Here is a 12,970-nt window from a genome sequence, read left to right as displayed (position 1 = left end):
CAAATATTTGTATTGCTTAAATTAAGAGGATAATGGCAGCGTAAAGAGCCATTTGAAATGAATATCTCTTCCCGGTGCCGGACAAATGCAAATTCAGTAAAGGGCAAGCCTGGGCATGTGCTCTATATGGTTTGGGATAGTGAAACAGGGTTTTCTGAACACCTCTCTTGTGGTTTAAAGCATATGGACTCATTAGAGAGACACGCATGTGTGTTTCTGAGCATGTGAAAATAAAATGCGAGCTTTGCCACTTCCAACTTACATTCTGCATCTGTTTTATTATTATTATTATTATTATTATTATTATTATTATTATTATTATTAACTTTCAGAAACCTGAAGTGGAGGTAGCAATAAAGTGCATCAACAAGAAAAACTTGGCAAAATCCCAGACTCTCTTGGGAAAGGAAATCAAAATACTCAAGGTAAGGGGGTGGGGAGAATGTTTTTGCTGCTATTGACATTTCGATTTAAGGCGGCTGTTTGCGATTTTATAAATGCTTATACCACCATCTCCTCTCTCTTTCCTTCTAGGAACTGAAGCATGAAAATATCGTTGCCTTGTATGACTTCCAGGTATTAGTTTACTTCTATCTTGGAAGGGTGTTGTAGGGAGGGGTTAAGGTGTGATACTTTAAAACTTTGCTGAGAGCTGTGGATTATTGGAGGTTTTGGAGAGTGACGGGAGAAAAGTCTGTACACTTTGTAAAAACTATATATAACCCAATATAAGCAAGGGAGCACACAGGCTTAACTGTGGGGCAGAAAGCTTTAACTGTAGGCCAGGATCTCATCAGTGGGGCAGTACCTTGAAATGAAGGAGGGTTCTTCATCTTCAAAATATGGACATTGAAATGGAGTGTGCGTCCAGTAGATGTGCTTAACCTAAAGTCATCTTGTTAGGCCGGCTGTTTGCTTTTGCTCCCTTTGGCATGTTCTGCTACACAGTTGGATTGTATTTTGAATGTACAGTATATGCAGACAAAAGTTTAGGGAGGCTTGGCTGAATCTCACTTTTGATCCATTTGGCCGTGTTGCTGTCAGTCTGCGATGTACTATGCAAATACTCATATGCCAGATTCTTTTCTGTCTTTGGGGTTTAATTTTTCCTCTTGTGATGCTCCCCAGACTGAGAACTAGCTCACTCTACAAAATCTGTAGGGACATTTGTCACTTTACTGCTGAAATTAGTTAGCCCTCCTTTCCTACCCCCCCCATCATGAAATCTCCCTTTGATTTTTTAAGCAGGTTTTATTTATCTATTTACATGACAATGGCACCACTAAGTTGTGGCAGACCAAGGTGTGTGCCCAGAAATCCTGTTTTGAACTGGATCACTGTGTCAATTTCCACCTTGGAGGTCCTCTTGTTGTTTGGGTACGAACAGCCTTCAGTTGCTTTTATAGCCACAGGAGGAGGAGTTCCAGCTCTGAACCCTAGTTCTCCCTGTTGCTTATCTGAGCTTTGTTGCTGTCTGGTGTCATGTGGCCTCCAGACCTCCTTGTTTGTTGACATTCCTCCTGCGCTCTGGGATTGGTTGAGTCAGGGCTTTGCATCATCAGTGCAACCAAATTCCTGCCTGTGTGTTTGGCGCAGGCTGCGTGCAATGCTTTCTGGGAGCCGTAGTCTCTAGTTCTCGGCTTCTGTTTCCTTTCGGTTCTGGGTTTCTCCGGTGCAAGGACTCTTTTTCCCAGCGTACCTCTGCAGTCTCAAAAATAGGGGCTGGATGTTGCTGGGGGTGGGGTTATCTCAGGTCAAATAATCAGGAAGCAGATCGGTTTTGCACAAAGCAGCATGTTTCCCCCACCCCACCCCCAGTCTTTAATTCTCTCTCCTCCCCTCCCGCCCTCCAGTTGCCCTAAGGAAATGCAGCAAGGCCTTTTCTCTTGCAGAATCAAAGGATAAATATTCTGATTTTGTTCCCTCGAAAACCTTGCGAAAGTCATTGGGTCAACACCCTTGCTTTTGTTACCTTGGTGTGGCAAAACACCATGCTATGCATGCAAATCCCAGAGGCCAGCTCTTGTGTGTAAAAATCTGCACATGAGCTACTTTTCTTTCTGCTTAGTGTTAAGGAAACCTCGGTCACCCAGCTGCAGTCCAGAATTTACACTTTGTAGTAAGACCCCGTTTATTATTATTATTACAGTGGTACCTCAGGTTAAGTACTTAATTCGTTCCAGAGGTCCGTTCTTAACCTGAAACTGTTCTTAACCTGAAGCACCACTTTAGCTAATGGGGCCTCCCACTGCTATCGCGCCGCCGGAGCACGATTTCTGTTCTCATCCTGAAGCAAAGTTCTTAACCCGAGGTAATATTTCTGGCTTAGCAGAGTCTGTAACCTGAAGTGTATGTAACCCGAAGCCTATGTAACCCGAGGTACCACTGTATTATTCATTCCATTTTGATAGATGCACCCATGTGGATTAGGCAGATGGAATAGGTGGAAACATAGGAATATGATTCATACAAGGGTCCATCCAGCTCAGTATCGTCAACACTGACTGGCAGCAGCTCTCTAGGGCAGGCTTCCTCAACTTCAGCCCTCCAGCTGTTTTGGGACTACAATTCCCATCCCTGACCACTGGTCCTGCTATCTAGGGATCATGGGAGTTGTAATAATAATAATAATAATAATAATAATAATAATAATTATTATTATTATTCATACCCCGCCCTCCCCAGCCAAGGCCGGGCTCAGGATGGCTAAAAAGCAATAAAAAAAACAAGTTGAATGAATACAACTTAAAAACAAGATTAAAATACAACAATTAAAATATTGAAACATTATTAAAATGCAGCCTCATCACAGGAGGAGAAAGGAAAAAGAAAGAGGGGGAGGAGAAGGGAATCAAATTGGCTCCAAGCCAAAGGCCAGGCGGAACAACTCTGTCTTACAGGCCCTGCGGAAAGAAATCAGATCCTGCAGGGCCCTGGTCTCATGAGGCAGAGCATTGCACCAGGCCGGGGCCAGTGTTGAAAAGGCCCTGGCTCTGGTTGAAGCTAATCTAACTTCCTTAGGGCCCGGGACCACTAGGGTGTTGCTATTTATGGACCTTGAGGCTCTCCGTGGGGCATACCAAGAGAGGTGGTCCTGCAGGTACGAGGGTCCTAGGCCTCGTAGGAGGGCCGAGGTTGAGGAAGCCTGCTCTAGGGTTTCAGGTGAAGTCTCTCTCAGCCCTACCTGGAGATGATGATGATGATGATAATTTATTCCTTATACCCCACCCATCTGACTGTTGCCCCATCCACTCAGGGTGTTTTCCAGAAACAGTACCTTGTGTGATGCATCAGTTTGGCTATTTGTGAGTTATCTACACCTGATGTGGGATGCTGCCAAAATCTGCCTCCAGGGGAGAACCTGACTAGGTCCTTACTGCCTCCGGCATTTAATCTGAATCTTAATTGAGCCCCATTGGGTGGTGTTCAGTTAAATTTTACTCAGACCAGAACCACTGAAATTGATGAACTACAGTTAGTCATGTTTGTTGATTTCAGTGGACCTACTCTGTGAGTAGAGCTATCATTGAATACAACCCAAAGCATCTTCCTGAGTTAATAAACATGTGTCTCTGGTAGGAACGGACACGTTGGTTCTTTTGCACCAACAGTTAATCCCAGCATGTAGAAAATGCTTCTCAGGGATGGTTCCAGCCCAGCTTATTTTTCTCCCTGCCATGTTAGTTCTCTAGTTTCGGGGATATCCTGTATCTTAACTGGCATGAAGGAGCATTCCATCATGCGAACTCTGGAGCGGCACATCCAAGACCCGTGCTTTCGTCGGCAGGAACTAAGCCCAAGCCTGTAGACTTGGTTCAAGGACCTTGGAGGTGGACAGCAGTTTCTGTATCTTACCCCACTGAGTCCTGCTTAGCTAGTATCTTTCCACACCAACTATGTTGTTTTACTAGATGAGGTGGCGGTCATATTTCTCTGTGTGCATCTGTGTGCATGAATGTCAAATCACAAGATGCATGGATCTGCAACATCATGAGATTCTCGGTTTTCATTTTGGGGTGGGTCTCAGTGGCACTTGGACTTGGATTCCTTGGAAGCCACAGTTTCGGAAGGCCTTTCCCGTAGCAGGTGTTGTTATGTAATTCAAGACTCTGGTCTTACAGCACACCAGCTTAACGTGGTAACGAATATTACTTCAGAATGCAATAAGTATTTATTTGTTTGTTTGTTTTACAAGCTGCTTGATTGCAACAAAACCTCAAAGCTGGCTTGCAAAAAGAGCAGAGCAAGAAAATGATCAGTCAAAAACAGTTTAAATCCACCATTTTTAGTTCAAAAAATAATAATTAAAATCAACAGAAAGCTAAAAGCCAGACTAAAATACACGTTGACATTCCACATGTCTTCAGAGTCACGTCCGAACAAAAATGTTCTTAGCAGGTGCTGAGAAGAATACCGTGAAGGTGCCTGTTTGATTTCACTAGGCAGTGAGTTCCAAAGTATAGCTTTGCTGTGTATCATACTTTATAGAGGACAGTCCTTTATTTCAGGGGTTCAAAACCTTTTGGGGAGGGGCGAAGGGCCTTATTATGGACAAACTTACCAGGGCCAGAGGCAAAAAGCCAGAGATCTCTTCATTCTACATGCAGTCAAACAAAAGGCATTATCAGAATTCCAGTATATGTCCCAGCTAAGCCGGAACACATGAGTGACCATGGGCAGGGTGGTCTTGGGAGCAGGTGAGGCCTTGGAGAAAGCCACAGAGGTGAGGCAGAAGGCCTGGAAAGGCCATGTTGGACCCTTGAGCAAGTAGTTACCCATCTCTGCTCTATTTGCAGGGCTGCCTGGTCAACAAAACCAGAAAGAGAAAGATTTAGAACCCATGAACTTTGCTTTCATATTTATGAACAGGATTTTGAAGGGTCTTTGTGACCTGTTTTGGCTGGGCAAGAGCTGCCAGACCTCCCTTTTATTTGTAGAAATGCATTTGCTTGTTGGTTTATTTTTAAAAAAGGCTTTTATGGGTTGTGTTTATTGTAGCTGGTTTCAGTGTTTCGGTTTGTGAGTTGCTTCGAGCCATTTTTTTAAAAAATAAGTAAAGCAAGTAATAAATATTAAGAGTAATATTTTTGATATTGTGGTGAAACTTCACAAAGGCTTTAAAAAACATTATTTTCAATGTTTATATAGCACGATCAATGTGCATGGCTCTGTACAGAATTAAAGTGAAAGGGACTACCCTGAAGGGTGCAGAGTCTAAAAAATTAACAAGTGTTTGAATTCCATAATAATCCAGAACAGGATTAAGTGGGCTGTGTACACCCCCACCCCTGCCTTGAGCCTGAGGCCCTGCTGGGCCTCTTTCTGACACACACACACACACACACACACACACACACACACACACACACACACACACAACATGTGAGCACTCCCACAAACCACACAAAGCCTGCATCAGTTGTGTTTTAGCATCTGAATGGGACCTTTCTGCTGTTGCTTCCTACTGGGGTCTTTCAAGAGCTGCTGCTGGTGAGCTATCAAATGGCTTTTGTGGGTTGCCTCTTGGCCAAGACTGCCTTGCAGCCATTGCCCAGCGAGGACAAACCAGTTTGAGGGAATCCTAATTCCTTTCCTGAAGCCAGATCTGCCAGGGAGCTAAATGTGTCACCGGGTCTCCGTTCTGCATCATAAAGCATCTGCCTGGGTGTGTCTATGTGACGAAACGTAAATCACTTTAATGGTTCTTGGCTTCCTTGTTGTTTGGAATTCCGGGAACTATATCTCAGGAAGCTGATGGAATTATCCCTTTTGATTTCTCTTATAGTTTCCTGTGATGTAGTCTTCTCTAGAGCACCGCTTTTGAAATGTATAGTATTGCAAAATAACTTAGGTAGTCAAGTCTATTAATCTCAGTGGGCCTACTCGCCTCACATTTCGTATGACCCTTGTGCTTTTATTGTTTTGTTGCTGCGTTGTGATTTTTAAACATAAAGCTGCAGTCCCATGCACGTTGAACTTGAAAGTAAGTTGCATTATATTTGGTGAGGTTTGAATTGCAGCATTAAATCTGTCTCTGATACACAGAGCTCTTACGGAGAAAATGATAAATAAACCTGTTATGCTGTGGTCTGCAGAGGTTCATCTTATGGCAGTTTGAAGGGCCCTTTCCGTGGTGGCCCCCGGTCTGTGGCCTGAGCTAGGCATCTGCCAGGGTGAGCTTCCATCAGCTTTTAAAAGCATATCTATGTACTCAAGCTTTCCCTTGGCCTCAGATACCAGTGGAGTGATTCGAGGCTGCTATATTTGTGATACGTTCTTTTTTTATTAGATTGGGGTTTATCATATTTGGGATTCTTTTGTCTTGAATTGTGTTATTGTACACAGCCTTGGTATTTTAAGAGGCAGTATATAAATTGGAGATGTTTTGAGCGCTCTCGCACGACTGAAATTCAGGCTAGTTTGTGGGTTTGTTTGTGTCTGCTTGTATGTGCATGGTAGCTGCAGCAGTGTCAGCCCTGGTACTTAAATCGAAAGTGAACCAGTTGTAAACCGTAGGCCAGGGATGGACACTGTGTGTCGGGACAGATGTTGTCAGTCCACAGCTCCCATGATCCCTGACGTTCAGTGCCCCCAAATCCTGTTCTCTCACAGAGATGCCGGGATGGTAGTAATTCAGCTGGTTCAGAAAGCTGTTTGGTTTTTTTAAGCAGCAAGCTCCTTGTTTACCCTTTTCTTTGTTCAAATGCAAAAGAGAACCCCTTGCAGGTCTTATTGTTTTGCCTTTGAGAGATCCTTTTAAGTACAATTTGGTGCTACTCCCCCGCTCCCAATCTTTTAAGATTGATTGTCGCCTAAACTCTCCCACCTCCCAACTGGATAAGCAGATACCACCTTAAAATATTTTGCCTTTTCTGTGGTGCTGAATGCTTTTTATCTGCGGCAGCAGATACAACACAGCTGCCACCCTGGAAGCTGTAAACATCATAGCTTCTTTTGGAGGGTTGATGCTGCTACCTGTTTTGTGGTTTCTTCCCTCCCTCCCCCTCCAAATCTTTCTGTTTCTGGCTTTATTGGGAATCTCTCTGTAACTCTCCCTGCCCCCCACCACACAAAGGAAATGGTTGATGAAACCACAGTGACTGTAGACTGGTGTGGGCAAGCCTTCAGGCTTGTTGTGTTTATGACCTTAACCAATAGAATTAGACTGGGGTACATCTCAGCACATTCTGATCCTTGGAATTTGTTTTCAGTGTCCGAATTGAGCTGAGCTTGCAGTCCTTTTACACACTAGCCAAGCTAACCCGGTTAGCTTTCTTCCCCAGCTTAATTGGGGAAAGTAGTTTTGCTGTTGCTGTTGTCCATTAGGAAGTCAGCCTTGCAGATCTACCTCATATCAGTCAGCAGTTATCTCCATAGGTTCAGGGGTGTACTTCTTAACCTCCCATGCTTGTAGACCAGTCTCAAGACCCACCCCTGACTTCCAGCTTGCGTCATGGGGAGAGAGACCCGTGAGTTGACCCAGACCTGTTTCAGGTTAAAAGAAGTGAGGTGATCCTGATGTGGAATTCCTGCTCCCTCCAAGCGCTCTCACTGCCATCGCTAATCCCAGGACCCTCATTGCTGCCCTGGTGGGCAACCAAGCTAATCCTAACTAACCCACCGCAGCTGAAATTTCCGCATGCCAGTCCCCTCTGCAAAATTCCATTTAAGGAGAAGCCTGGAAAACGATAGACATAGACTCAAAAGTGAACAGAATGCCCCTGCTCCAGAGAGAGCCCCCTCCCTACAAGCCTAGCTATAGGAAAGAGGGGCATATGATTAATTAGAAATATGTATCCTATTGAAAAGGGCTTGTGCCTTTTCCCTGCCAAGTTGCAGCGCTCATGGAAATAGACAAAAGGAGGGTCTCATCGGAAGAATGCTTCTCAGCCCAGTAATGGCATATGCTGCTCCTTTGGTTCAGTAAGCCTTAGCTAGAGAGCCATATGGTGGCAATAACTTGGCTGCAACCCACCTGGAATAGCCACTCGTTGAGGACCTATGCTGTAGACCACTACACAGCCACTACTTGCCTTGCATTTAATTTCTAAACGGGGAGTTTTTTATTTGTTCGTATGATTTATTTATTTTTTAAACAAGCCATGAACTGACATAATACTAGATTTAATTTGGTAATAGAACATCGGAAGATGCAATACCCAGTCTGCCATTCTGTTGAAATGTTGCTGTTCTGTGCCGCAAGAAGTTGCTTCCTCTTCCATTCCCGGGAACATCAACAACAACAAACGTTTTGTATGCGTTCTTCCACTGTGTTGTAGTTTCTCTCTGTCTTATGCAAGTCGGACTCAGGCCATTGGTCCATCTAGCTCTTTATCATCTGCCAAAGATGGAGAAGCTATAGGCCTCTGTAGTCTGGCCCGGCCAGAATGGCCAATGCCCAGGGATGATGGGAGTCCAACAGCTTCTGAATGGGTAAAGGTAAAGGGACCCCTGACCATTAGGTCCAGTCGTGACCGACTCTGGGGTTGCGGCGCTCATCTCGCTTTATTGGCCGAGGGAGCCGGCATACAGCTTTCGGGTCATGTCGCCAGCATGACTAAGCTGCTTCTGGCAAACCAGAGCAGCGCACGGAAACACCGTTTACCTTCCTGCCAAAGCGTTCCTATTTATCTACTTGCACTTTGACGTGCTTTCAAACTGCTAGGTGGGCAGGAGCAGGGACCGAGCAACGGGCGCTCACCCCGTCGTGGGGATTCAAACCGCTGACCTTTTGATCGGCAAGCCCTAGGCTCTGTGGTTTAACCCACAGCGCCACCCGTGTCCCTTCTGAATGGGTACATGTTGCCCAATCCTGGCCTGCATAGAAGCAGTTCATGCTCTCAGGGGTGGGAGTCTTTCCCAGCTCTATCTAAAGAAGTGAGGGTCAAAACCCAGCAACTTTTCCATGCACAGGGTGTGCCCCTCCCCATTCCACCTGTCCACACAGCTTTGTAAAAATTGCAGAACTAGACCTGCAGCTTGACTTGTGGGTGGAGGGAGAAGGGGGGAGGTCATGTGCTTTGCCCACTCCTGTTAACCCTGTGCTGCCCAGGTGTCCATATTATGTGCAGTAAATACAATTCAATAATTGGCAAGCTTTTATGCAAATGCATTCACCTGATTTGCAGCGATAAAGTGCCCTTACATGTCAAAGGCATTATTAATCCAAACTTGTATTTAAGCACAGGCTTGGTAGCCGTAGGCAATAAGGAATTAACATGTGGGTGAGTGTACCCAGAGCGGGCTGTTGTTGAACGGATATGGTTCACTATCAGGCTAGTAACTTTTGTGGGCTTATTTGCAAGGCTGCAATACTCTGAGCACAATCTGCGCATGTGAGTGAGCACTCCTTTTAAAGGATTTCTTAGAGCAGGGATAGGGAACCCTTGTCAGATGTTGCCAAACTGCAATTCCCATCATCATCATCATCATCATCATCATCCCTTGTCCATGGCCATGCTGGTTGGAGCTGATGGGAGTTTGTTGTCCAACAGCATCTCGAGTGGCACATGTTGCTACCTGAGAGGAGTGAATGATTTCATAGCAGGAAGCTATGTTTGAATTTTGTGAGAGTTTACAAAATCTAAATAGTGTTGAAACCAGGATGGCATGAACTAGCTGTCCGCTCACCACAAATGACAGCAACAACTTTACCGCAGCCAGAGATTGAAATAATCTTGAAACCAGAGAGCACTGCTATCGCAAGATCTCAAAGGAACTCTTTCCCTAATGACCTGCCTGCTTCTACACTGTAAATTCTGTAACTTCCATGTCTACCTCAGTTCATTAACTTACAAGACCCTTTCTACAGTTTCTTGCTTTCTTTCCCATCAGAAGTATTCATCCCTTTTTTGTCCTTGAGGACATTTGCAAAGTGGCTCTCTTGTTTTAAGTTGACCTTTCCCTTTCCTCACAGTTGCAGTTCTGTTTGTCAACATTCCATGGCCATTACCTTCGGCAGCTTGAGGGCTTGTCCACACTTCCTCTGGTCTGCTGCTCTACCCAGGGGAAAACTGCTCTTTAGTGCTCAATCAGAGCAAATGACAATTCTGGTTTTCTCCAGATTGAAATTTGCTCCCTTTTAGAGCTTCAAGGGTGGGGTTTCCTTGGGAAAGATGCTGGGCAAGGGGAGAACCACTAGGGCAGGCATGGGCAAACTCGGCCCTCCATATGTTTTGGGACTACAACTCCCATCATCCCTGACCACTGGTCATGTTAGCTAGGGATTATGGGAGTTGTAGTCCCAAAACATCTGGAGGGCCGAGTTTGCCTATGCCTGCTTTCTAGGCATGAGAGAGGCAGAGTGTGGATGAGCCCTGAGCATCCAAACAGTCCCTTGACATCAGAGATTTTAAGCAAGCGACTCTAGGATAGCTGGTTGCCAGTGTTAGAAACTCAGCTAACAGCTAAATGGTACCTTAAACCAAGGTTATGGTCACCACAATGGAATGTCTAGGTTTCTGTTCCCCCCAATGGAAAGAAATAATAATAATAATAATAATAATAATAATAATAATAATAATAATAATATCTATACCACTTTACATTTTAAAGAACAATTCTCAAAGCTGTTTACAGCACATTAAAACATCAAATAAGACAAGCCCAGAATAAAATAAATCCTAGCTTCAAAAAAAATATTTCAGATCTTTTTAACCGGCTTTTTGCTTTCCTCAATCTCCCAGCCCTGCCTAGGGATGGCGGCAGATGGAATCTGGGACCTTCTGCATGAGAAACAGGCGTTCTCCCACTTCGCTGGGGCATGTTAAATTTGTGTTAAGGGGATGAGATACAAGAGCCAGCCCACCTGTGTCTTGTTTCCTATTACAGTTGTACCGCCGGTTTTGGCTTTAACATGAGGTGCGCTTTCGCTAATGGCGCCTCCCGCTGCTATTGCTCGTCTTCCACTTGCATCCCAGGGCAAAGTTCATAACAAGGGGCATCTACTTCCGGGTTAGCAGAGCTCATAACCCAAAGCGTTCTCAAGGAGGACGTACAGTGGTACCTCGGGTTACATACGCTTCAGGTTACAGACTCCGCTAACCCAGAAATAGTACCTCGGGTTAAGAACTTTGCTTCAGGATGAGAACAGAAATCGTGCTCCGGTGGCGTGACAGCAGCAGGAGGCCCCATTAGCTAAAGTGGTCTTCAGGTTAAGAACAGTTTCAGGTTAAGAACGGACCTCCGGAACAAATTAAGTACTTAACCCGAGGTACCACTGTACGTAACACGAGGATCCACTGTAACAAGTCTTCATCATGATCTTGAATGGTGTTTCAAAAGCTTTGGAAATCTACCGTGTCCCAGTTAGTTTGTAGCTATGTATTATTGAGTAGTGCTAATGGGGCCAGCAGTGCGCAGAAGACCTAGTGAGATTGACCCCGATGAGGGTGGAATCGAGTATTTTTAGAAACTGTTTTCAAGCTTGCTGTGAATGAGTTTGTGCTGCAAACCTGCATCAAGGGCAAGGCGGGAAAGAGAAATGTTGAAGGTAAAGGGCTGTAACTTGGCAGTAGAGCACCTGCTTTGCACTAGGAACGTCTTAGATCAACCTAAGGCCCAGGGGCCGGATGCAGCCCAATCGCCTTCTAAATCTGGCCCGCGGATGGTCCAGGAATCAGCGTGTTTTTACATGAGTAGAATGTGTCCTTTTATTTAAAATGTGTCTCTGGGTTATTTGTAGGGCCTGCCTGGTGTTTTTACATGAGTAGAATGTGTGCTTTTATTTAAAATGCATCTCTGGGTTATTTGTGGGGCATTGGAATTCGTTCTCCCCCCCCAAAAAAAAAAAAATATAGTCTGGCCCACCACAAGGTCTGAGGGACAGTGGACCGGCCCACGGCTGGAAAAGGTTGCTGACCCGATCCAATCTCTGCCGTCGCCAGATAGGGCTGGGAGAAACCTTGAAAAGCAGCTGCCAGCCATGGCAGACAGTACTGAGATAGATGGACCATGGATGCGACTCTGTATAAGGCAGCTTCCTGTTTTCCTAAGGCTGCCATTGTAAGCTTAATTTCCAGGGCTCAGGCTCCCACTTAATTCAATGGGACGTGACTCCTCAGTAGAAACTGTAACTTACTTTGGTCTAAACCATTTCAAACACTGTTGATGCAAGGTGGTCTTCCAGTAGGGCTGGCCAACTGTGGTGGTCTGATGTAGTCCCTGAAAGCCATGTACCATATACAGTGGTACCTCGGGTTAAGTACTTAATTAGTTCCAGAGGTCCGTTCTTAACCTGAAACTGTTCTTAACCTGAAGCACCATTTTAGCTAATGGGGCCTCCTGCTGCCGCCGCACCACTGGAGCACAATTTCTGTACTCATCCTGAAGCAAAGTTCTTAACCTGAAGCACTGTTTCTGGGTTAGTGGTTTCTGTAACCTGAAGTGTATGTAACCCGAGGTACCACTGTACCTGGTCTCTGTGCACCCGCCCCAACAACCGTACCAGCTTTTTTCATTGAGACATGCTTTTAAAAGTTGGCTGGGTTTCTCCTGCTATAAAGAAAAGAGAACTGTTTTGTCAGTCTGTAAAAAGGAGGGAGGAAGCACTTTGGGTTTCCTGTGCAATGCACTGTTTACAGGAAGGGCTGTAACTCCGTTGCAGAACATGTGCTTGGCATCCAGAAGGGTCCCTTCTTAGTTCCCGAGCGTCTGCAGGTGGGTCTTGGAAAGACCTCCGCCTCAAATTTTTGGCGAGCTGCTTAAGGTTCCACACTAGATCTAGAAAGAGTTCAGACTTGGTTTACTTAACTGAATTGGGGTGGGGAGAACAACTTACACTCAGGGGTGAGCAAACTTTTTCAGCAGGGGGCTGGTCCACTGTCCCTCAGACCTTGTGGGGGACCGGACTATATTTTGAAAAAATAATAAATGAATGAATTCCTATGTCTTACAAATAACCCAGGACGTGGGTGGCGCTGTGGGTTAAACCACAGAGCCTAGGACTTGCCGATCAGAAGGTCGGCGGTTC

General features: G+C 45.2%; 1 protein-coding gene across 1 annotated transcript in view; it reads left to right on the top strand.

Annotated features, from left to right (window-relative positions):
- The window catches only part of ULK1 (unc-51 like autophagy activating kinase 1), a 118,569-nt gene that overhangs the window by 2,380 nt on the left and 103,219 nt on the right, over positions 1-12,970 (top strand). Inside the window, exons 2-3 of the mRNA XM_082204119.1 lie at positions 333-425; positions 535-576. Of these exons, the coding sequence (XP_082060245.1) occupies positions 333-425; positions 535-576 (135 nt within the window). The remainder of the gene's footprint in view (positions 1-332; positions 426-534; positions 577-12,970) is intronic.

The sequence above is a fragment of the Podarcis vaucheri genome (genome assembly GCF_965113315.1).
Source record: "Podarcis vaucheri genome assembly, chromosome: 16".
NCBI lineage: Eukaryota > Metazoa > Chordata > Lepidosauria > Squamata > Lacertidae > Podarcis > Podarcis vaucheri.
The sequence above is the reverse complement of the archived record's forward strand: the minus strand, read 5'-3'. Positions and strand labels throughout refer to the sequence as shown.